Genomic DNA, 27,178 nt, shown 5'->3' on the forward strand with positions numbered 1-27,178 from the left:
ATAATGTATGATTAAGAGCTCATATTGAAAAATGCTGGATTGTTAAGTAATGGCAATGAACTGTACAGCTTTTAAAAACTTAGAAAGCAATTTTTGGCGTGATCCTTGTCGTAGTAGTAAAATTGAAAATGTCCTGGAAAAGTACTGGAAAATGGTTGCTGAAAAAGAGTGGGAACCCTGATTAAGCTAGGGTGACCATATTTTGATTACCGAAAACCAGGACACTCGCCCGGCAATGAGATACTCAAATGATACTCAAAGTTTACTCAAAGTTTCCTTATTAATTTCAATACATTTAAAGTATGCCCCCTCTGTATGGATAGATTTTTTTTTATTTTAGGGCCAGGACATGACTTGAAAACAGGACGTTTGGTCACCCTATATTAAGCCAAAAGTCTTAGGAAATGTTCAGAGTGTCTAGCAAAGATTACTCTGATGGCTCAAGTGTTGTTGTGTTTCCAGAGGGACTTTTTCGAGCGGCTGCACATCATGTACACCGTCGGCTACGCGGTGTCCTTCAGCTCACTGCTGGTCGCCATTTTCATCATCGGATACTTCCGGTAATTGAACTGACTTTGATCCCACCTGGCAAGTTATAGCAACACTAATAACTCCATGTGTTCATTATGAAGTACAAGGGGCTGCTTCAAGCGGGACGATTCAGTCTCATCTCAAAAGACCGTCAGAAATTAAATTAGCTGAAGAGTTCCCCAGTGAGTTTCTAATGTATCTGAACATCTTGTACTCTGCGTTTTCAATTTGAAAGGCTCCAGTGAAGTCCACATTTATTAACTATAGGCACAATTTTTTTTTTTACAAATCATTATATGAAGCAGGGTAATTATTATTGTTTACTAAAAGTAAAATTAAAACTATAAAAGCATTTTCATTACTTGAAATAAAAGGTACTTTGTGTATATACCATCTTTCATTATTTGCACTTGGTGTAAATACCATCTATCGCTATTTACACTTGGTGTAAGTACATCTATCGCTATTTACACTTGGTGTAAGTACATCTATCGCTATTTACACTTGGTGTAAGTACATCTATCGCTATTTACACTTGGTGTAAGTACATCTATCGCTATTTACACTTGGTGTAAGTACATCTATCGCTATTTACACTTGGTGTAAGTACATCTATCGCTATTTACACTTGGTGCAAATACCATCTATCGCTATTTACACTTGGTGCAAATACCATCTATCGCTATTTACACTTGGTGCAAATACCATCTATCGCTATTTACACTTGGTGTAAACACCATCTATCGCTATTTACACTTGGTGTAAGTACCATCTATCGCTATTTACACTTGGTGTAAATACCATCTATCGCTATTTACACTTGGTGTAAATACCATCTATCGCTATTTACACTTGGTGTAAACACCATCTATCCCTATTTACACTTGGTGTAAGTACCATCTATCGCTATTTACACTTGGTGTAAGTACCATCTATCGCTATTTACACTTGGTGTAAGTACCATCTATCGCTATTTACACTTGGTGTAAGTACCATCTATCGCTATTTACACTTGGTGTAAGTACACCTATCGCTATTTACACAGTGTAAATACCATCTATCGCTATTTACACAGTGTAAATACCATCTATCGCTATTTACACAGTGTAAATACCATCTATCGCTATTTACACTTGGTGTAAACACCATCTATCGCTATTTACACAGTGTAAATACCATCTATCACTATTTGTACTTGTTGTATGTACCATCTATCACTATTTACACAGTGTAAATACCATCTATCTCTATTAGCACTTGTTGTATGTACCATCTATCGCTATTTACACAGTGTAAATACCATCTATCGCTATTTACACAGTGTAAATACCATCTATCTCTATTAGCACTTGTTGTATGTACCATCTATCACTATTTACACAGTGTAAATACCATCTATCTCTATTAGCACTTGTTGTATGTACCATCTATCGCTATTTACACAGTGTAAATACCATCTATCTCTATTAGCACTTGTTGTATGTACCATCTATCGCTATTTACACAGTGTAAATACCGTCTATCGCTATTTGCACTTGTTGTATGTACCATCTATCGCTATTTACACAGTGTAAATACCATCTACCGCTATTTGCACTTGTTGTATGTACCATCTATCGCTATTTACACAGTGTAAATACCATCTATCACTATTTACACTTGGTGTAAGTACATCTATCGCTATTTACACAGTGTAAATACCATCTATCACTATTTACACTTGGTGTAAGTACATCTATCGCTATTTACACAGTGTAAATACCATCTATCACTATTTACACTTGGTGTAAATACCATCTATCGCTATTTACACAGTGTAAATACCATCTATCGCTATTTACACAGTGTAAATACCATCTATCGCTATTTACACTTGGTGTAAGTACCATCTATCGCTATTTACACTTGGTGTAAGTACCATCTATCGCTATTTACACTTGGTGTAAATACCATCTATCGCTATTTACACTTGGTGTAAACACCATCTATCACTATTTACACTTGGTGTAAGTACCATCTACTATCGCTATTTACACTTGGTGTAAGTACCATCTATCGCTATTTACACTTGGTGTAAGTACCATCTATCGCTATTTACACTTGGTGTAAGTACCATCTATCGCTATTTACACAGTGTAAATACCATCTATCGCTATTTACACAGTGTAAATACCATCTATCGCTATTTACACAGTGTAAATACCATCTATCGCTATTTACACTTGGTGTAAACACCATCTATCGCTATTTACACAGTGTAAATACCATCTATCACTATTTGTACTTGTTGTATGTACCATCTATCACTATTTACACAGTGTAAATACCATCTATCTCTATTAGCACTTGTTGTATGTACCATCTATCGCTATTTACACAGTGTAAATACCATCTATCGCTATTTACACAGTGTAAATACCATCTATCTCTATTAGCACTTGTTGTATGTACCATCTATCACTATTTACACAGTGTAAATACCATCTATCTCTATTAGCACTTGTTGTATGTACCATCTATCGCTATTTACACAGTGTAAATACCATCTATCTCTATTAGCACTTATTTTATGTACCATCTATCGCTATTTACACAGTGTAAATACCGTCTACCGCTATTTGCACTTGTTGTATGTACCATCTATCGCTATTTACACAGTGTAAATACCATCTATCACTATTTACACTTGGTGTAAGTACATCTATCGCTATTTACACAGTGTAAATACCATCTATCACTATTTACACTTGGTGTAAATACCATCTATCGCTCTTTACACAGTGTAAATACCATCTATCGCTATTTACACAGTGTAAATACCATCTATCGCTATTTACACAGTATAAATACCATCTATCGCTATTTGCACTTGTTGTATGTACCATCTATCGCTATTTACACAGTGTAAATACCATCTACCGCTATTTGCACTTGTTGTATGTACCATCTATCGCTATTTACACAGTGTAAATACCATCTATCACTATTTACACTTGGTGTAAGTACATCTATGGCTATTTACACAGTGTAAATACCATCTATCACTATTTACACTTGGTGTAAGTACATCTATCGCTATTTACACAGTGTAAATACCATCTATCGCTATTTACACAGTGTAAATACCATCTATCGCTATTTACACAGTGTAAATACCATCTATCGCTATTTACACAGTGTAAATACCATCTATCACTATTTACACTTGGTGTAAGTACATCTATGGCTATTTACACAGTGTAAATACCATCTATCGCTATTTACACTTGGTGTAAGTACATCTATGGCTATTTACACAGTGTAAATACCATCTATCACTATTTACACTTGGTGTAAGTACATCTATGGCTATTTACACAGTGTAAATACCATCTATCGCTATTTACACTTGGTGTAAGTACACCTATCGCTATTTACACAGTGTAAATACCATCTATCGCTATTTACACAGTGTAAATACCATCTATCGCTATTTACACAGTGTAAATACCATCTATCGCTATTTACACTTGTTGTATGTACCATCTATCGCTATTTACACTTGTTGTATGTACCATCTATCGCTATTTGCACGGTGTAAATACCATCTATCACTATTAACACTTGGTGTAAACACCATCTATCGCTATTAACATTTGGTGTAAACACCATCTATCGCTATTAACACTTGGTGTAAACACCATCGATCACTATTAACACTTGGTGTAAACACCATCTATTGCTACTTAGTGCAAATGGCCGCTGCCAATTTTTTTCCAACCACCATGTCCCTTTAGAGGCTCCTTAGAAAAGAACAAAACTGACAAGATTTCCTGTGATTAGCATAACTTTTCTCTCTTTTCGTGTCCCAGGCGTCTCCACTGCACCAGAAACTACATCCACATGCATCTGTTCGTGTCTTTCATGCTGCGTGCGGCCAGCATTTTCGTGAAAGATAGAGTGGTGTACGCTAATGGTGTGCTACAGGAGTACGACACCATGCTAATGGACAACATCAGCACCGTCTCCATTTCCCCTCTGGACAAGACTCAGTATGTGAGTGCAATGACTTAGAAATCTAGGCTGAGTTTAATTACATTTTTCTTGAGATGAGTTGAACTAGTTTTTGCTGCAATTACATTAATTAACTTGTGTTAACTTAAATTAACTTTTCTCTGCATTGACGTTGGTTGAGCGTTGGTGAAATCTGTTTGTGTGTGTGAGTTTGTGTGCACACGTGTGTTTGAGTGTGTTTTAAATGCAATTACAAAGCAATTCATTGTTGTTGTTTTTAACTCTGAAACATTTTTCGAGTTCTGTTGTGGTAAAAATAGCACCAGTTGATTGCCAAGTGCAACCATTCTACGTCATCGACCTAGAACGCAAACAAAATGGCGTCGCCCAATGTCCAAATATATAATGGATTTTTTACATAACGTAGATCTTTCATGTTTTTTCTATTACATATTTCAGTAAGAGACATCATTTGTGTTATATTAAGCCATACAAGTCTTAACACTAGGGGATCCCTTTAACGGACACCCGCACACGGCAGCCATTTTAAGTCCACAAGACCGAAAGTGCACATGAAGTGTGCCATTTGGGACAGGGCAAATGAGGGGGAAGAGGCGGGATGTAAAGTCGAAAATACGACATGCTAAGTCATAATTATAAGATAAAATTTAGAAAATATGATTTTAAAAGTCGTCATTATTAGATAAAGTCAAAAATAGGATTTTAAAAGTCATTATAGTGAGATAAAAAGTCAAAAATACGACATGTTAAGTCATAATTAAGAGATAAAATGTTGAAAATATGATTTTAAAAGTCCTCATTAGATAAAGTCAAAATGTGATTTTAAGTCCTTATAGTGAGATAAAAAGTCAAAAATATGACATGCTAAGTCATAATTATAAGATAAAATGTTGAAAGTATGATTTTAAAAGTCGTCATTATTAGATAAAGTCAAAATGTGATTTTAAGTCCTTATAGTGAGATAAAAAGTCAAAAATATGACATGCTAAGTCATAATTATAAGATAAAATGTTGAAAGTATGATTTTAAAAGTCGTCATTATTAGATAAAGTCAAAATGTGATTTTAAAAGTCATAATAGTTAGATAAAAAGTCAAAAATACAACATGCGAAGTCATAATTATAAGATAAAATGTTGAAAGTATGATTTTAAATGTCCTCATTATTAGATAAAGTAAAAAATATGATTTTAAAAGTCATAATAGTGAGATAAAAAGTCGAAAATACGACATGCTAAGTCATAATTAAGAGATAAAATGTTGAAAATATGATTTTAAATGTCCTCATTATTAGATAAAGTCAAAGATATGATTTTAAAAGTCATTATAGTGAGATAAAAAGTCAAAAATACGACATGTTAAGTCATAATTAAGAGATAAAATGTTGAAAAATATGATTTTAAAAGTCCTCATTAGATAAAGTCAAAATGTGATTTTAAGTCCTTATAGTGAGATAAAAAGTCGAAAATACGACATGCTAAGTCACAATTAAGAGATAAAATGTTGAAAATATGATTTTAAATGTCCTCATTATTAGATAAAGTCAAAAATAGGATTTTAAAAGTCATTATAGTGAGATAAAAAGTCAAAAATACGACATGTTAAGTCATAATTAAGAGATAAAATGTTGAAAATATGATTTTAAATGTCCTCATTATTAGATAAAGTCAAAGATATGATTTTAAAAGTCATTATAGTAATATAAAGTAAAAAATACGACATGTTAAGTCATAATTAAGAGATAAAATGTTGAAAATATGATTTTAAATGTCCTCATTATTAGATAAAGTCAAAGATATGATTTTAAAAGTCATAATAGTGAGATAAAAAGTCAAAAATATGACATGCTAAGTGATAATTATAAGATAAAATGTTGAAAGTATGATTTTAAAAGTCGTCATTATTAGATAAAGTCAAAATGTGATTTTAAAAGTCATAATAGTGAGATAAAAAGTCAAAAATACAACATGCGAAGTCAGAATCACATTTTATCTTATAATTATGACTTTGCATGTTGTATTTTTGACTTTATCTCACTATTATGACTTTTAAAATCATATTTTTTACTTTATCTAATAATGAGGACATAGAATCACATTTTATCTTATAATTATATGTCCTCATTATTAGATAAAGTAAAAAATATGATTTTAAAAGTCATAATAGTGAGATAAAAAGTCGAAAATACGACATGCTAAGTCATAATTAAGAGATAAGATGTTGAAAATATGATTTTAAATGTCGTCATTATTAGATAAAGTCAAAAATATGCTTTTAAAAGTCATAATAGTGAGATAAAAAGTCAAAAATACAACATGTTAAGTCATAATTATAAGATAAAATGTTGAAAAATATGATTTTAAATGTCCTCATTATTAGATAAAGTCAAAAATATGATTTTAAGTCATAATAGTGAGATAAAAAGTCGAAAATACAACATGCTAAGTCATAATTAAGAGATAAAATGTTGAAAATATGATGACGATGAATTACTACAGCACTTCATTACACTGATTGGCTATTAGCTGTGTGTCAGTCAATGTACAGGACAAAACGGCGACCAATGTAAAGAAACGAAGGTGCTTAACAAGCAACCACATATTTTAAAATAAGCCCAAAAAACACGTGATTTTTTAACGCGTCTTTCCAAAAAAAGAAGCGCAAAGTCGTGTGTTATACGCCGACTTGGCAGCTATGCTTATAGGCAGCATAACAATGAGCTGTGATTGGTCGATTGCAGGTTTCTGATTGGCTGGTTGTTTGTATTTTCAGTTCGGCTGCAAGATCACGGTCCTATTCTTCATTTATTTCCTGGCAACCAACTACTACTGGATCCTAGTGGAGGGCCTGTACCTTCACAGTCTCATTTTCATGGCCTTCTTCTCCGACTCCAAATATCTGTGGGGCTTCACCCTCATCGGGTGGGGTAAGTGCGCATTAGGAGCAATCAGCGGCTGGTTTTGCCCTGCCCAGGTGCAGTGTTAATTTCGTTGACGAATAATTTTCGTCATAATTTTCGTCAACGACCTTTTTTCACTGACGGAAACGAGACGATAACTAAATAAAAACTAGTGTTGGATGACAAAAACTATAACGAAAATCAACGGTCATTTTCGTCAACAAATAAAAACGAGACGAAAATGTTAGTGAGGGACGATTCGGGAAGAGATCCAGTCAAAACACGAAAACAGAAAACACGGCTCACACACCCCTAATCCAGCCGGCTCACAATCAATCAATAACACACATTTATGCCACGCAATTGTTTATGAACTAATGCTGATGAATAATGACAATGTTTACTTTACGATGTTTATATAGTAATATGTTTTAGACGGTTGTAACAAGGCATATTTTATCTCCTCATCTGAAATTGAGTGAGCTCCAACTGCAATAGTAAGGCGCAGACATTTCAAAATAAGAGTCCCGGTGTATTTCCAGCTGGTTTATAATTAAGTCACGCATTATATATTCGATTTTGCTTACACAATAAACTGTATTTAATTTAATTCCCATTTAATTCATAGTCAGGAGGAAAGATCAGTATTTGACACATATTCAATAAAGTATCAGCGTTATAATAGTTCACTAAAACCATTAAAAAAAACTTCATTACCTGACATTAAATAAATGTTAACTGAAATTAAAAATAAATAAATGAACTTATTTGAAGCTTTAGCTTAACATGATATACTAACTAAAACAGAAATACAAAGTTATAAAAACTATATAGATGTTTTTAAAAACAAACAAAAAGTGAATTGAGCTCTTTCGTGTATTTTTAATGTAAAAAACAAAATAATGTCAAAATGACAGTTCAAGTGACAGTCGGTTATGTAATGCTTAAATGCTTAATGTATTACAACTTAACTAAACTCATTAGATTTTAGTCGACTAAAACTAGACTAAAACTAAAAACAATTCAGGTGACTAAAATATGACTAAAACTAAATGGCATTTTAGTCAAAAGACTATGACTATAAAACTAAATCAAAATATGCTGTCAAAATGAACACTGCCCAGACGTAACCCAACCCATTTCACAGCTTGTTATGATAACCCTCATGTGAGGCTTCCTCTTCCTACAATCTCAGTCGGATCGTTTTGCTGTCCTTTGAGGCGGAAACACTTATTTAAAGCTTTAGTTATTCATACTTTGATGCTTAATATTCGCCAGGCAAGCCGAGCAGACATCTCTGAAGTGCTTTGAAAGGTCTTAGATACTCTCTCGAATGACAGAAAACCCACACATGTTTGTTACACACAGATTGACAATGACACCGAGCACAGGATCAGCCATTTTACAGTCAACATTAAGCAACGTATTGATGTTCTGATCATAATCAATAATGCATAATTCATGTTCCTGGCATCGATGTGTTTGCCGTAGAGTAACCACCTAATGAGGGCGATTCATACTCAACATCTGATCAAAGAGACATCGCCGCAAGTTGTTTGCTGAGGTCGAGTTTTGGCTTTTTCATAATTAATAAACTCTGTATTTAGAGAGACACATCATCATAAATCAATGGCCACTGGGACTTTTGCTCTCAGCATATTATTTATAGCCAGACTATTAACATATGAAAGTTGAAGTGTCTTTTTTTTTTAATATTAAAATACTGTAAATGTCAACTGTAAACAAATAAATAAGTACATTTCGTGAAATTATATATATATATATATATATATATATATATATATATATATATATATATATATATATATATATATATATATATATATATATATATATATATATATATTAGGGCTGTCAAAAGATTAATCGCGATTAATCGCATCCAAAATAAAAGTTTGTGTTTACATAATATATGTGTGTGTACTCTGTTAATTATTATTTTTATATAAATACACACACAAGCATGTATATATATTTAAGAAATATTTGCATGTATATACTGTATATAATCTATAATATATATAAATATAAATGTTTTATATATAAAAATAATATTTTTTTCTTAAATATATACATGCTTGTGTGTGTATTTATATATAAATAATAATTAACAGAGTACACACACATATATTATGCAAACACAAACTTTTATTTTGGATGTGATTAATCACGATTAATCTTTTGACAGCCCTGATATATATATATAATATTTTTTTAAACTTATAATATAAACATTAGTGCTGGGGAAAAATTAATCAATTATTTTAAATACATTTTTAATCAATGAATCGTGATTAATCAATTTTTACATAATAAATGTTTACATAATATATGTGTGTGTACTGTATATAATTATGTATAAATAAAATACACATACATGCATGTATATATTTAAAAAAAATTATATTTAAAAAAAAAAAATTATATACAAGATCAATTATATATACACAGTATATACATGCAAATATTTCTTAAATATATACATGAATGTGTGTGTATTTATATATACATAATAATTATACACACATATTATGTAAACATAAAACATTTATTTTGGATGCGATTAATCACAATTCATTTTTAACCCAGCACTAATAAACATAGATAATTTATTATATATATATATATATATATATATATATATATATATATATATATATATATTAGGGCTGTCAAAAGATTAATCGCGATTAATCGCATCCAAAATAAAAGTGTGTGTACTCTGTTAATAATAAAATATGTGTGTGTACTCTGTTAATTATTATTTATATATAAATACACACACATTCATGTATATATTTAAGAAATATTTGCATGTATATACATTTATATAATCTATAATATATATAAATATAAATGTTTTACATATAAAAATAATATTTTTTTCTTAAATATATACATGCTTGTGTGTGTATTTATATATAAATAATAATTAACAGAGTACACACACATATATTATTATTAACAGAGTACACACACACATATATTATGTAAACACAAGCTTTTATTTTGGATGCGATTAATCGTGATTAATCTTTTGACAGCCTAATATATATATATATAATATTTTTATTTATATATATATATATATATATATATATATATATATATATATATATATATATATATATATATATATATATATATATATATATATATATATATATATATATATATATATATATATATATATATATATATGTGTGTGTTTTTTTTATTATAAAAATCATTAAATGTTTTTTAAAGCATGAAAAAGCATATTTATTTTGTCAGAATATGGCTGAAAAAACATTTAATAAAATGTATATTAAAATATATTATTATATAAGACATTATAAATCATGTTACTTAATATACTGTCGATATATAAAAAAATATTGATTTTCTTTTTATATTTTCATTTTAATGGCTGCTGATGGTGTAGTTAAAACATCTAACCAGCCAAACCTTGACCTTTTAGGCAGCCAATAGTGTGAATTTGGGGCGGGACTAAGGGTTTGTTTGACCAATGGCAGGTGAGGGGAGACTTCACATGTCATTTATCATCCAGAGGGTCGAGAAGACTTTCAGGAGGCTTTGAATTGTAGGATCTGAACAAAAAATAAAACAAATTGAGAATTGTGTTGTTCCGGGGAGTCAGTGGCACGCGTCGGGCATGCTTCTGTGCTTGAATTCTGCATTAAAGTTGATAAATCTGGTCCTTTTCTAATTTGTGCGACTGCAGGTGTTCCGGCTCTCTTCGTGTCAACCTGGGCTGTCGTCAGGGCAACGCTGGCAGATGTAAGGTGAGCAAACCGCACATTTCCCAGCCTTCTCGGAAATATAAAAAAGTCACAAACACACAAGCTGTTCTATATATATCTTAACTAATATTACTCTATTTTCCCCCTAAGGTGTTGGGAGTTGAGCGCTGGCAATATTAAATGGATTTACCAAGTTCCTATTCTGACAGCAATAGGGGTGAGTTGGTTGGTGGTTATAAAAATATTGAAAATAGATACATTCAGTGTTACTGTAGTATTATTTCATCGCCTCTGTCGCCTTTGGCTTTGGTTTGCTCAGATGGGGACACTAAATATTCAACTATAATACTGATCAGCTCATTTTAGTTATCATAAAGTCATAATTAAACGATAAAATATTGAAAATATGATTTTAAAAGTCCTCATTATTAGATAAAAAGTCAAAAATATGACAAGCTAAGTCATAAGTATAAGATAAAATGTTGAAAGTATGATTTTAAAAGTCCTCATTATTAGATAAAGTAAAAAAATATGATTTTAAAAGTCATTATAGTGTGATAAAAAGTCAAAAATACGACATGCTAAGTCATAATTACAAGATAAAATGTTGAAAATACGACATGTTAAGTCATAATTAAGAGATAAAATGTTGAAAATATGATTTTAAATGTCCTCATTATAAGATAAAATGTTGAAAATATGCTAAGTCATAATTACAAGATAAAATGTTGAAAATATGATTTTAAAAGTCCTCATTATTAGATAAAGTCAAAAATATGATTTTAAAAGTCATAATAGTGAGATAAAAAGTCAAAAATACGACATGCTAAGTCATAATTACAAGATAAAATGTTGAAAATACGACATGTTAAGTCATAATTAAGAGATAAAATGTTGAAAATATGATTTTAAATGTCCTCATTATAAGATAAAATGTTGAAAATATGCTAAGTCATAATTACAAGATAAAATGTTGAAAATATGATTTTAAAGTCCTCATTATTAGATAAAGTCAAAAATATGACATGCTTAGTCATAATTATAAGATAAAATGTTGAAAATATGATTTTAAAAGTCATAATAGTGAGATAAAAAGTCAAAAATATGACATGCTTAGTCATAATTATAAGATAAAATGTTGAAAATATGATTTTAAAAGTCATAATAGTGAGATAAAAAGTCAAAAATATGACATGCTTAGTCATAATTATAAGATAAAATGTTGAAAATATGATTTTAAAAGTCATAATAGTGAGATAAAAAGTCAAAAATATGACATGCTTAGTCATAATTATAAGATAAAATGTTGAAAATATGATTTTAAAAGTCATAATAGTGAGATAAAAAGTCAAAAATTTGACATGCTTAGTCATAATTATAAGATAAAATGTTGAAAATACGATTTTAAAAGTCATAATAGTGAGATAAAAAGTCAAAAATATGACATGCTTAGTCATAATTATAAGATAAAATGTTGAAAATATGATTTTAAAAGTCATAATAGTGAGATAAGACAAAAATACGACATGCTAAGTCATAATAAGATAAAATGTTGAAAATATGATTTTTAAAGTCCTCATTATTAGATAAAAAGTCAAAATATGATTTTAAAAGTCCTCATTATTAAATAAAGTCAAAAATATGACATGCTTAGTCATAATTATAAGATAAAATGTTGAAAATATGATTTTAAAAGTCATAATAGTGAGATAAAAAGACAAAAATACGACATGCTAAGTCATAATTATAAGATAAAATGTTGAAAATATGATTTTAAAAGTCCTCATTATTAGATAAAATGTGGAAAATATGATTTTAAAAGTCAATTATAAGATAAAATGTTGAAAATACTACATGCCAAGTCATAATTATAAGATAAAATGTTGAAAATATGATTTTAAAAGTCATAATAGTGAGATAAAAAGTTGAAAATATGAAACGCCAAGTCATAACCATAAGATAAAATGTTGAAAATATGATTTGAAATGTCCTCATTATTAGATAAAGTCAAAAATATGATTTTAAAAGTCATAATAGTGAGATAAAAAGTCAAAAATACGACATACTAAGTCATTGTGAGATGAACAATTGAAATTAGGACTTTAGAAATTCAGAGATAAATGGATTTAAAGTCAAAATTAGGACTTAAAAATCAAAATTATGATTAAATACATTTTCAGGGTCGTGGGATTGTGACATTTTTAATGCTAAGTCATAATAAGATAAAATGTTGAAAATATGATTTTAAAAGTCCTCATCATTAGATAAAGTCAAAAATATGACATGCTAAGTCATAATTATAAGATAAAATGTTGAAAATATGATTTTTTTTTATGATTTTATGATTTAAAGTAAAAATTAGGACTTAAAAATCCAAATTATGATTAAATACATTTTCAGGGTCGTGGGATTGTGACGTTTTTAATTTCGGATGAATTAAACGCTGGATAAGAGTCTAACATATCGAACAGTTCTCGTTTCTAAATGCCTTGTGGGAGACCAAATTGCACCATATTCGTGAAGTTGCCATCAAAGCAGTTGTTAAGAGCAACAGAATCACACACAGCTGTCTTCCCATTAACCCCCAACTCAACCCTGGACACGGGACACTCGAAAAGAGACGTCAAATCCTGTAATCCAGCGGGTCAAAGGGTCGTGTGGATTGAGGCGTACTGTCGTTTGTTGACGTGCTGTGACTGAATGTGATTGACCAGTTAGTGGTTCCATGCATATATTTATCTGCTGCATGAGCACATTATGCTGTTAATTATTGGCTTTGCCGAGCATAAGCGCTTTCGGCTGTAATGGAGCTGCGATTTTAAGAATGTCTGGACCGTCGCACAACAGGAGAGCTGTAATTATGTGACAGAATGCAAATGTATTTTTGTCCAGCCTGTCAGCAAAACATACAAATAAGGATGAATTTGCGCACCAAGCGCTCATGACTAACAATTTCTATGGTGTATTGATTACGACGTAGCGTGGAATATGGAAAACTGTTTAGACCTGTTGAAACGTTCACGGCTCAGATATGCGGAATGCTTTCAACTTGTTGATTTTTATGATTTTAAAAGTCCTCATCATTAGATAAAGTCAAAAATATGACATGCTAAGTCATAATTATAAGATAAAATGTGGAAAATATGATTTTAAAAGTCCTCATCATTAGATAAAGTAAAAAATATGTCATGCTAAGTCATAATTATAAGATAAAATGTGGAAAATATGATTTTAAAAGTCCTCATCATTAGATAAAGTCAAAAATATGTCATGCTAAGTCATAATTATAAGATAAAATGTGGAAAATATAATTTTAAAAGTCCTCATCATTAGATAAAGTCAAAAATATGTCATGCTAAGTCATAATTATAAGATAAAATGTGGAAAATATGATTTTTAAAGTCCTCATCATTAGATAAAGTCAAAAATATGTCATGCTAAGTCAAGATAAAATGTTGAAAATATGATTTTAAAAGTCCTCATCATTAGATAAAGTCAAAAATATGACATGCTAAGTCATAATTATAAGATAAAATGTGGAAAATATGATTTTAAAAGTCCTCATCATTAGATAAAGTCAAAAATATGTCATGCTAAGTCATAATTATAAGATAAAATGTGGAAAATATGATTTTAAAAGTCCTCATCATTAGATAAAGTCAAAAATATGACATGCTAAGTCATAATTATAAGATAAAATGTGGAAAATATGATTTTAAAAGTCCTCATCATTAGATAAAGTCAAATATATGACATGCTAAGTCATAATTATAAGATAAAATGTGGAAAATATGATTTTAAAAGTCCTCATCATTAGATAAAGTCAAAAATATGTCATGCTAAGTCATAATTATAAGATAAAATGTGGAAAATATGATTTTAAAAGTCCTCATCATTAGATAAAGTCAAAAATATGTCATGCTAAGTCATAATTATAAGATAAAATGTGGAAAATATGATTTTAAAAGTCCTCATCATTAGATAAAGTCAAAAATATGTCATGCTAAGTCATAATTATAAGATAAAATGTGGAAAATATGATTTTAAAAGTCCTCATCATTAAATAAAGTCAAAAATATGACATGCTAAGTCATAATTATAAGATAAAATGTGGAAAATATGATTTTAAAAGTCCTCATCATTAGATAAAGTCAAAAATATGTCATGCTAAGTCATAAGATAAAATGTTGAAAATATGATTTTAAAAGTCCTCATCATTAGATAAAGTCAAAAATATGACATGCTAAGTCATAATTATAAGATAAAATGTGGAAAATATGATTTTAAGTCCTCATCATTAGATAAAGTCAAAAATATGTCATGCTAAGTCAAGATAAAATGTTGAAAATATGATTTTAAAAGTCCTCATCATTAGATAAAGTCAAAAATATGACATGCTAAGTCATAATTATAAGATAAAATTTGGAAAATATGATTTTTAAAGTCCTCATCATTAGATAAAGTCAAAAATATGACATGCTAAGTCATAATTATAAGATAAAATGTGGAAAATATGATTTTAAAAGTCCTCATCATTAGATAAAGTCAAAAATATGTCATGCTAAGTCATAATTATAAGATAAAATGTGGAAAATATGATTTTAAAAGTCCTCATCATTAGATAAAGTCAAAAATATGACATGCTAAGTCATAATAAGATAAAACGTTGAAAATATGATTTTAAAAGTAATAATAGTGAGATAAAAAGTTGAAAATATGAAACGCTGAGTCATAATTATAAGATAAAATGTTGAACATACTTTAATGCGTTTTTTTTAATGCGTTCAACTTGTTCAACTTTCTCACTCTGGCCAGCCCTGAAACCTCCTGAAATTTCCACCACATCTCAATTCATGTTTTGTGTTTAACAGCAATTTGGAGTGAAAATTACATTTAATGACTTGTGGAATAAAATGGCGTAATTATCCTGCAAATGGTAATTTCGTAGCTGTGAAAAACACAGACAATTAAATAATATTTTCAGCATAATTAGACAAAATTGCAGCTTGATTGGAAATGACAGCAATGAAAATATTATTTTCACAACTTGATATTTCTTCAAATATCACGTCTCAGTTTATCCATTTCTCTATGGAGGTTTATTTAAATTGTTAAAAATAAAATTATACATATACAGTTGCAATCAAAATTATTCACCCCCCAAGACTGTAATCATTCACAAATGTAGGAGTTTTATTTTATGCATCTATAATAGTTTAGTGGCAAATTAAAAGTGATAATGTCAATATATAATCTAATGCTTTTGAGCTACCGGATTGTCATAATTATTCAACGCTGCTGTTTTTAAGTCACTTATTTGTACGTGTAACGACTGAGACAAATCAGACACATAGTTCCTTGTTACATTTAACAAATATGCTTTAAATGCTTTTTGCTTGGTAATGGACCTTCCCCCAAAAGAGCAAGGTCACCTTTATGAGGGCTACCATCAGAGAAGACTTTGTTTATGGCTTAAAAGAGTGTGAAAAACAAGGGCGATAGGGAGACCCATAGCCCTTAAACAGAATTTCCTGCATTCGTTTATAGAAAAACTGATCTATAAATGAACACGCATCCCAGGACATTGTGTGTATGATTAGTACCATCTCATTTTTCATATGGTATTTAGTTTTTATGCATATAGAACCCGCAGTCACCTCAGCTATACCTTGTTTGGTGTCTATGGAGTTGTACTTTGAAGATCTGAATGATTGTGCATGTAATATGTCGATACCTGTGCAACATATTAGTATTACAAGAATCTTTAATAGTTCCTTCATAAGCAACCAATCCAGTTACATATACAAACTATCTGCTTGAGACAACGGATCGTAAGACTTTCCCTCCGAAAGCCTAAGTATGATTGGCTCACTGACCACTCAGAGGAGAGGCTATTCTAAAGGTTAAAAGAAATCGATTGCAACTTCAACACCATCAGACCGAACTATCAAGGCTTTCTTCTGTGACTATACATCGGACTCTTCAAGCACTCAGGCAAATGCAAGTAACTACTAGTAAATACCCATCTTTTAGAATTATTTAATAATCAATACTGAGTGTTCACAGGATGAACTGATTGATTGTAGTGTTAGTGTAGCTACATCAGGTTCCCTTTCGAGGGAACTCGCACTGCATCGGGACGACGCTTTGGGGATGCTCCCTTAGCATCAGCGAATCTGAAACCAGAATGCCAACTAGGCCAATCCGATTGGCGTGCGTGATGACGTCATCGTGACGGCATACCCGGAAGTATAAAAGGGGTGCTGGAACATAATGGCGGTAGTTATTGCTCTTCAGCAAGCGCTATCTGTAAACTGTCTGTCTATTTACTGTTGTTTGTCAGTGAAAGTGTGTGAAAAAGTATGGAAAGTGTGAGAGAGTTCAAACAGTGTGTGCATCCGTGTCCCAGGTTCATGTCGGGCTCGGATACACACCTGCTTTGTGTGCACTGCCTGGGCGTCCAGCATGCCCAAGCTCTCGAGGGAGCCGCTTGTGAGCACTGCGAAAAACTGACGCTCAGGGTGCTTCGCTCTCGGCTGGCTGCGTTTGATGAGGCCGGCCAGCCTCGTGAGCCTCGTGGTTCTGGACCCGCAGTCGCTGAGGCGGCTCGGCGTCGCAGATCATGGGGCTCACAGCGGGATTTGTCAGAGGGTTTCGGGACTGCTGCGGCACTTTCCCGATCCTCCTCTGACAGTTCCGAGGATCTTCCTCCCCGTGTGGAAGCCCGCGCTGCGGCTTCTTCCCCCGGGGTGGGAGGTCCGATGCTTGTTCTCTCCGGTTCCGAGGAGCCGGAGGAAATAGGCACCGAGGCGGGGGATGAAGCAGGAATTGTTTCATCGCTTCATCCACCCGCCCAAGAGGAGCTGGTCGAGGTGTTGACCCGGGCAGTGGCCAAATTAAATATAAGTTGGCCACAAGAGGCTCCGGAAATCCAGCCACCCAGCAGGCTGGATGACCGGTTCCTCTCACACCGGGTTCAAACACCTCGCCGGGGCCTGCCTTTTTTCCCGGATCTACACACCTCATCTTTGGTGGGCAAAGCATATATGGCGGCTGGTCAGGCTGGTGGTTCCCTGCACACATTATCAATTCTGCAGGCCTACCAGGCCGACCTCCTTAAAGAGTTGGACGAGGGAGATGGTCCCTCTCCGGAGGACATTCTGGAACTAAGGAAGGCTGCAGATTTGTCTCTCCGCGTCACCAAGGAGACGGCCCGCGCTATCGGCCGCTCCATGGCTTCCATGGTGACAGTGGAGAGACATCTCTGGCTGAATCTGTCGGGGATAAAGGAGAAGGATAGAGCTTTTCTCCTGGACTCCCCGATCTCGCCTTCTGGTCTGTTTGGAGACGCGGTTAACACCGTCGTTTCCAGACACCAGGAGGCGAAGAAACAGTCGGCAGCCTTCCACCAGTATCTCCCTCGCCGCTCTAAACCTGGGAAGGCTGGCCCTAGCGGGCAGCCTCAGCCGTCATCCAGCTCCTCGCACCGGAAGGTGCAAAAGGAGAGCGTCGCTTCTAGAGCCCCTCCCCCTGGAGCCTGGCAACAGAGGCGGCGCTCTCAGCAGCAGCCTTCAGCTCCTAAAGGCGATCTTCGGAACGTCCTTCAGGCGCGGAAGACTGCTGGGAAGAAGTCCTAGCCACGGCTGGGCTTCTAAGAGCGGTCCCCCCCGCGGAGAAACAACCGAGGTTGTTTCCTCCGCGGCGCTCTGGGGAAATCGATGTGGTAATCCCGCCGTCTATGACGCTTCGGGCCACATCGATTTCCCGCGAACGCATGCTGCACCAGCCGCCTCTGGAAAGACCTGCGGCTGGTCAGCTCGCGCGTCCGCACACGGAGAACCGTTCCCAACTACTTCCTGCCGGTCAGCCGCTTCAGGAGGTTGGGAACGGGAACCGTGTAACACCCGACGCCAGCCTCGAGAGGCTGGTTCCCTTAGTAGATTATTTCGGCGCATGGAAATGCCTTCCGAATATTTCTACGTGGGTCCTGCGTACTGTAGAAAAGGGGTACAAACTGCAGTTCGGTTTTCCTCCTCCGCAATTCAGGGGGTTATACTGGACAGCAGTGATACCCGAGCAGGTTCGGGTAATGGAACTAGAAGTAAAAACTCTTCTAGCGAAGGAAGCCATAGAGCGTGTTCCTCCGCTGGAAAGAGAGTCCGGGTTCTACAGCCGGTACTTTATAGTTCCCAAAAAGGATGGAGGGTTGCATCCGATTATAGATCTGAGGGTTTTGAATCTGTCTCTGAGGAGCTTCAGGTTCAAAATGCTCACTATTCCCATGATCGTGAGTCAGATCCAGTCCGAGGACTGGTTCGTCACGATAGATCTAAAGGACGCATATTTCCATGTCTCCATCCTTCCATGTCACAGGAAGTACCTGAGGTTCGCTTTCGGGGGCGAAGCGTACCAATATCGAGTGCTTCCCTTTGGCCTAGCCCTCTCCCCACGCACGTTCACGAAGTGCATGGATGCAGCTCTGGCTCCAATGAGACTTCAGGGCATCCGTGTGCTGAATTATATCGACGACTGGCTCATACTGGCCCAGTCGTACGAGGTGGCGGTTCGGCATCGAGATGTCGTTCTGAACCACATGAAATGCTTGGGGCTGAGACTCAACACGAAAAAGAGCGTGTTGACGCCGTCCCAGAGGACTACGTTCCTCGGGGTCGTGTGGGACTCGACAACGATGCGGGCACGAATGTCTCCCGCGCGAGTCGAGACCATACAGGCGATGGTCTCAGGAATAAGGCTAGGCCACAACATCACTGTGAAGCACTTTCAGAGAGTGCTGGGTCACATGGCAGCAGCGTCCAACATAATACCTTTTGGCCTGCTGTACATGAGACCCATCCAGTGGTGGTTGAAAACCAAGGGGTTTTCCCCCAGAGGGAATCCTTTCCGTATGATCAGGGTAACGCGCAAATGCTCTCGTTCCCTAGCCATATGGAAGAAACCTTGGTTTCTGTCCCGAGGGCCAGTGTTGGGAGCGTCTTGTTGCCGGAAATCCGTTTCAACAGACGCCTCCCTCACTGGCTGGGGGGCAGTCATGGACGGCCGCTTTGCGAGGGGCCCATGGGAGAGCCGTCATTCCTCCTGGCACATAAATTGCCTGGAGATGATGGCGGTATACAAAGCTCTCAAGAGCTTTCTCCTCTGAGGAGGGATCTCCTATCTCAGGCGGCGGGTACGATATTTTACCCCCGCCCGGAGATTTGGAACCTGTGGGTCTGGCCCCTGAGGGGACCAGGTTCATAGAGGCTGGCCTATCGGCAGACGTGATAGAGACCTTACTCAGCTCCAGGGCTCCGTCTACGAGGAGACTGTACAGCCTCAAGTGGAATGTATTTTCCACTTGGTGCAGAGAACGTGAGGTGGACCCAGTTAACTGCCCAGTGGCTTCAGTGCTGGAGTTCCTCCAAGATCGTTTCTCTGCAGGGCTTACCCCGTCCACACTCAAGGTGTACGTGGCTGCCATTGCGGCTTTCCACACTCCTTTGGGTGATGGGCCTCTGGGTAGGCACCAGCTGGTTGTACAATTCCTCCGTGGGGCTCGGAGGATGAGGCCTGCGGCTCGGTCCAGAGTTCCAACCTGGGACCTGGCAGTGGTTCTCGAAGGATTGGCTGAGGCCCCCTTCGAACCATTGGAGTCGGCTGGACCAAAGGATCTGACCCTTAAGGTGGCTTTTCTCCTTGCCATTACCTCTCTCAGGAGAGTGGGAGATCTCCAGGCCTTGGCGGTAACGCCGACCTGCCTGGAGTTTGCCCCGGGAGGAGTAAAGGCCATCTTACACCCTAGGCCGGGCTACGTGCCTAAGGTGCCATCAAGGGTGGTCAGGTCATTGGTCCTGCAGGCATTTCATCCTCCGCCTCATGTGACGGCGGAAGAGGGGAGGCTTCACCCACTCTGCCCGGTTAGGGCTCTAAGAGTTTATCTGGCGAAGTCTGCACAGTGGAGGAGATCACAACAACTGTTGGTGTGTTTTGGCTCACCTAAGAAGGGATTGCCTGCGTCTACTCAGACAATCAGTAACTGGATTGTCCAGGCGATTACCATGGCCTACCAGGTGCGCAGTTTGCCTTCACCTGTGGCCGTGAGGGCTCATTCCACCAGAGGCATGGCCTCTTCGGTGGCCCTTCTTTCTGGGGTCCCCTTGCAGGATATCTGCGAGGCGGCCGGGTGGGCTACCCCACACACTTTTATCAGGTTTTATAGCCTGGATCTCCCTACGACGCCTGGTGCTAGGGTGCTCCAGTCCTAGCTGTGCCCGGTTTCCGGCTTCACACTAGGGCAGGCGCTACCCTTCGGTGTGGCCTAGTGGGTACTCGTTCCCCAAAGCGTCGTCCCGATGCAGTGCGAGTTCCCTCGAAAGGGAACTGCTCGGGTTATGTATATAACCCTTGTTCCCTGAGAAGGGGAACGAGCACTGCATCCCGACGCCACACCTTGGCGCGCCTGGAGCGCATGCTTCAGAGCAATTACTACCGCCATTACGTTCCAGCACCCCTTTTATACTTCCGGGTATGCCGTCACGATGACGTCATCACGCACCCCAATCGGATTGGCCTAGTTGGCATTCTGGTTTCAGATTCGCTGATGTTAAGGGAGCATCCCCAAAGCGTCGTCCCGATGCAGTGCTCGTTCCCCTTCTCAGGGAACAAGGGTTATATACATAACCCGAGCAGTTAATCTCATTAACTGATTCAAATGTGCGTAACTAAACAATGAATAATCATAGTTATGAATAATTATTAATATTTCCCCTTTGAGCTAACTCGCTACATATGGTATAGTACAAAACACAATTAAGCCTTTTCAGGGTTCCCACTCTTTTTCAGCAACCATTTTCCAGTACTTTTCCAGGACATTTTCAATTTTACTACGGCGGGAATAAAAGACAAGGATCATGCCAAATATTGCTTTCTAAGTATTTAAAAGCCGTACAGTTTATTGCCATTACTTAACAATCCAGCATTTTTCAATATGAGCTCTTAATCATACATTATGACTATGGAAGCTTGTTTACACCACAGAATAGAAAGAAAAGGTAATTGTGACTTTTTATCTCGCTATTCTGACTTTCTCGCAATTGCGAGTTTACATATTTGTGATATAAACGCGAACATTTTAGTAATTCTTTTTTCCTCAGAATTGGACTTTATAACTTGCAATTGCAGTTTAGATCACACAATTCTGAGAAAAGAAGTCAGAATTGCAAGATATAAACTCGCAACTGCGCAAAAAAGTCAATTGTGAAGAAAAGGTCAGAATTGCGAATTTATATCACGCAATTCTGACTATATCTTGCAATTCTGACTTTATAACACACAAATGTGACTTTATATCAAAATTATGTGATTAGGTAGCAGCTTACGAGTTAGAATTCACTGCATACATTTGAGCAGTTAATAGCATTAAGCATTAGCTAACGGCTGCAAGTGGCAACACAAGACTAAACATCATTATTCAAAATACTACGCACACGTATCAAACTCAGCATTCCTGAACATGTGCTTTCTGCAACTAGCGCTAATTGTTTGGGCCAGCGATAAACTCTTTATACTCGGCTAAAGAAATAACTTTTTTTTAAAGAATTTCCCCAGAAAACAACAAGATTTTCCAGGACATTTTACATTTTCTCTAATTTTCCATGTGTTTTCCAGGACTGGAAAATTTGTCATAAATTTTCCAGGTTTTCCAGGACGAGTGGGAACCCTGCTTTAGAAACTCCCTTTACAACAAAACAGAATTAGCTTATGCTGTTACACATAAATACATACATCTATCCCATGCATGTGCAAAGTTGAGTTGCAAATACGGCCAAGTCAAAAGAGCTCTCACAAAAGCTATAGAGAACAATTTTTTTAATTACATTATAAAGTCTATGTCTACAAGAAGATTTCCAAAAACACTAACAGTTCCTAGAGACACAGCTGGCAGCGTTATTTATAAGTTTCAAATATGTTGTACCAGAAAACCATTAATGGTTTTGAGAGGAAAAAGCACAATATCATTAAGGGGAATAAAATGTTGGATCAGAGCAACTGAGAAAAACCCTCAATTTACTGTCAAAGACTTGCAAGATGACCTGATGAAAGGAGGAAGAAACATTTCAATGCAGAATATAAGAAGAACACTAGACAAGCATGGACTTCATGTTGGGACATCTTGCCGAATGCCACTCTTGACCAAGAAGAACATAAAAGACTGACTTGAATATGCTGAAATTCGTTTGGATAGACCAGTTCTGGAAGAATGTTTTATGGAGTGACCGGAAACCCGATCCGACAACATGGTCGCGGGCCGGCAGGCCCAACACCTCAAGCCATGTGCAACTTCCTCGACCTCAACGGAGTCGGAATAACCGTGCAAGTTCATCATATCTTCTTCAGTCAACACAGAAGAAATCGATTGCAACCTCAACACCATCAGACCGAACTATCAAGACTTTCTCTTGTGACTGTACATCGGACACTCTTCAACCACTCAGGCAAATGCAAGTAACTACTAGTAAATACCCAACGCAGAAGAAATCGATTGTAACCTCAACACCATCAGACCGAACTATCAAGACTTTCTCCTGTGACTGTACATCGGACACTCTTCAACCACTCAGGCAAATGCAAGTAACTACTAGTAAATACCCAACGCAGAAGAAATCGATTGTAACCTCAACACCATCAGACCGAACTATCAAGACTTTCTCCTTTGACTGTCCATTGGATGCTCTTCAACCACTCAGGCAAATGCAAGTAACTACTAGTAAATACCCAACGCAGAAGAAATCGATTGTAACCTCAACACCATCAGACCGAACTATCAAGACTTTCTCCTGTGACTGTCCATTGGATGCTCTTCAACCACTCAGGCAAATGCAAGTAATGTACGATATACAAAATCGCTGTGTAGTTAGATAAAGCTGTGAACCCCTTTGTTCAGACAAAGGAGCTTATAGTCACTGATGGTTCTTTCAGGTGTTTTCATAGCTCCATTCCTCTGTTCCGATCCGTTTTTTCATTCTGCCAGTCATCTTACCCATGTATGTGATTTGTATGTATGCGTTTATATAAGTTTAGTTATGTGACCACACTGGAACTTTTTGGACCAGTGGATCAACAGTATGTCTGGTGCAAAAAAGGCAAAGCCTATGAGCAGATGGTCAAACAGGAAGGCGGTCCAGTTTTGTTATGGCGGGGCTTTGCTGTTGCAGGAAGTGGAAATCTTGACTGTATGAAGGACATCATGAATTCTTTGAAGTATCAAGCCATTTTGGCAAAGATGCCTTCGGAGCCGAGACTGAAGCTTGATGATCAATGGACTTTCCTGAAGGAAAGCCATCCCAAAGTATACATCCAAATCTACTGAAGCTTGGTTCAGGGATCATAGATGTTCTTGAGTGGCCTGTACAGTCTTCAGATCTAAAACGCATTCAAAATATTTGGTGGAATTTGACGAAAGCAGTGGCAACCAAAGATTTTCAGCAATCTGGAAGCTTTTTCAAGCGAGGAATGGGCGGGGATTGCAGTAAAGAGCTGACAGAAGCTTCTTTATTGGAGGTTATAGAGAATAAAAGTTTCTGCACCAAATCTGACTAATTTGAACATATTTCTCATCAACTTTACATTCTCAGAATCATTCAATTGTTTAATAATAAACTTTCTTTAGTAGTTTAATGATGTCTTTGTTGAATTGTTTTTCATAAAATGTTGTTCTTGGCAGCAAAATGTCTTGCAGGTCAAGGGGGTTAAATCATTTCGATTGCAACTGTATATAATAACATTTTAATTAGGGCTGTCAAAAGATTAATCGCGATTAATCGCATCCAAAATAAAAGTTTGTGTTTACATAATATATGTGTGTGTACTCTGTTAATTATTATTTATATATAAATACACACACTAGCATGTATATATTTAAGAAAAAAATATTATTTTTATATATAAAACATTTATATTTATATATATTATAGATTATATAAATGTATATACAGTATATACATGCAAATATTTCTTAAATATATACATGAATGTGTGTGTATTTATATATAAATAATAATTAACAGAGTACACACACATATATTATGTAAACACAAACTTTTATTTTGGAATGCGATTAATTGCGATTAATCTTTTGACAGCCCTAATTTTAATACAAATAAAATGTGTATATCCAATAATATTTAATATATATATATATATATATATATATTATATATATATATATATATATATATAATATATATATATAATGTATATGCGTGTGTTTATTATAATGTTTATTATATGTATAATATGTTTATTCATGCTTGCATAATATTCATCATTAAACAATATTATTTTGATTATATATATATATATATATATATATATATATATATTACAATTTTAATACAAATAAAATATGTCTATATCTAATAATATTTAATATATTAAACATTTTTAAAAATATAATATGTTTATTCACACTTACATAATATTAATCATCAAACAATATTATTTCGATTTTATTATTATTTTATCTGTACATATAAGAAAGTGTTTGACCTTCAGTCAAATTAATTATGACATACAATTATGAATTAATCGTTTCATTTTTATCTATCTATCTATCTATCTATCTATCTATCTATCTATCTATCTATCTATCTATCTATCTATCTATCTATCTATCTATCTATCTATCTATCTATCTATCTATCTATCTATCTATCTATCTATCTATCTATCTATCTATCTATCTATCATCTATCTATCTATCTATCTATCTATATATCATAAACATTTTATTTTATTATTAATTATTATTTAATTGTACAAATAGTTTGAACCTTTAGTCAAATGAATTATGAAACAATACAATTCTGAACCAATCATTGTTTCCTTTTTCTGTCTTTCTTGCAGCTGAATTTCATTCTGTTTGTAAATATCGTACGAGTTCTGGCCACTAAGATCCGAGAAACAAACGCAGGCCGGTACGACACGCGTAAGCAGTACAGGTGAGCGCATCAAATTACTGTTACGCTGTACATGAACTCATATAGCGGAGGAGATTGGATTTGGGATTGTTTTGGTCACAAATTAAAAGCGAATCAAACAGTTCCCGTTTCTGCCGGTATCTGATTCCACAAGGCCAAAGGTACAGGTGCTATTTTATAATATACCAAATCTGTTGCGTTGCTGTGTTCTTGTGGCTGTGGTGGAGTGTTTGGACATCATTGCTGAGATATCCAGAAGAGGACTGTAATTTTCCAGAGGGTGTTTGAAAGAGAGCTCTGGTCGTGCTGCTTTCATTGAAGTCACAGTATCTCTGACTAATAGTCTTCGAGTGGAACTGACTGGCAGATCAAGATAGTCTCTTATCATAGCAAATCCCTCTAGTGCGTAATGTACTCGCCTGGCTTTGAAGCACAGTTTCACTGTCTGTGGCTCTTTAATGATCCTCAACACTGAACACAAAACTCTCCGACATCATGGGTGTTCTGGTTGGTTACTAGGGAGTTCTGAATGGTTGCTAGGGTATTCTTGGTGGTTCCTGAATAATTGATATGTGGTTGCTGTGGCATTTTAATGGGTTGCTCGGGTTTAAGGTGGTTATTAGGGTGTTCGAAGCATGAATGCTTGATTCTCAACAAACCTTGCAATTGACTGTTCGCAAAGACCCGCCCCCTTTAGTTACTGTTGCCGTGTCCGACAACACATCATGTTCTCAAGCAGGGAAAAACACATCGCAGAGCAGAGGATACTGACAACACACTGATAGAGCAGGTTACTTTTAATATCAGTCCTTCCAGAAAAATGTGGCTTTTTTTTGTGATTGTTGCGGGCAAAAATCCTTGATTATGCCGCACGTTTTCTTAAAAAAATGCGATGGAAAATGCGGGATATTTATGCGATGAAATTGCTGGAACTTGCAAAAACTGCGGTTTGATGAAAAAGAGAAAAAAAGCACTACATCACAGAAAGTGCGGGGAA

At 35.4% G+C, this 27,178-nt stretch overlaps 1 protein-coding gene across 2 annotated transcripts in view; it reads left to right on the plus strand.

Moving 5' to 3' along the window:
* Positions 1 to 27,178, plus strand: part of pth2rb (parathyroid hormone 2 receptor b) — a 93,814-nt gene that overhangs the window by 43,467 nt on the left and 23,169 nt on the right. For both annotated transcript variants that reach the window (XR_013815899.1, XM_079808221.1), the window contains exons 5-10: positions 463 to 560; positions 4,383 to 4,566; positions 7,316 to 7,469; positions 11,188 to 11,248; positions 11,357 to 11,423; positions 26,108 to 26,202. Coding sequence is in view for 1 of the 2 variants with exons in the window: in XM_079808221.1 (XP_079664347.1) it covers positions 463 to 560; positions 4,383 to 4,566; positions 7,316 to 7,469; positions 11,188 to 11,248; positions 11,357 to 11,423; positions 26,108 to 26,202 (659 nt within the window). In the remaining variant the exon portion in view is untranslated. The remainder of the gene's footprint in view (positions 1 to 462; positions 561 to 4,382; positions 4,567 to 7,315; positions 7,470 to 11,187; positions 11,249 to 11,356; positions 11,424 to 26,107; positions 26,203 to 27,178) is intronic.

This window comes from Gobio gobio (genome assembly GCF_949357685.1).
Source record: "Gobio gobio genome assembly, chromosome: 24".
NCBI lineage: Eukaryota > Metazoa > Chordata > Actinopteri > Cypriniformes > Gobionidae > Gobio > Gobio gobio.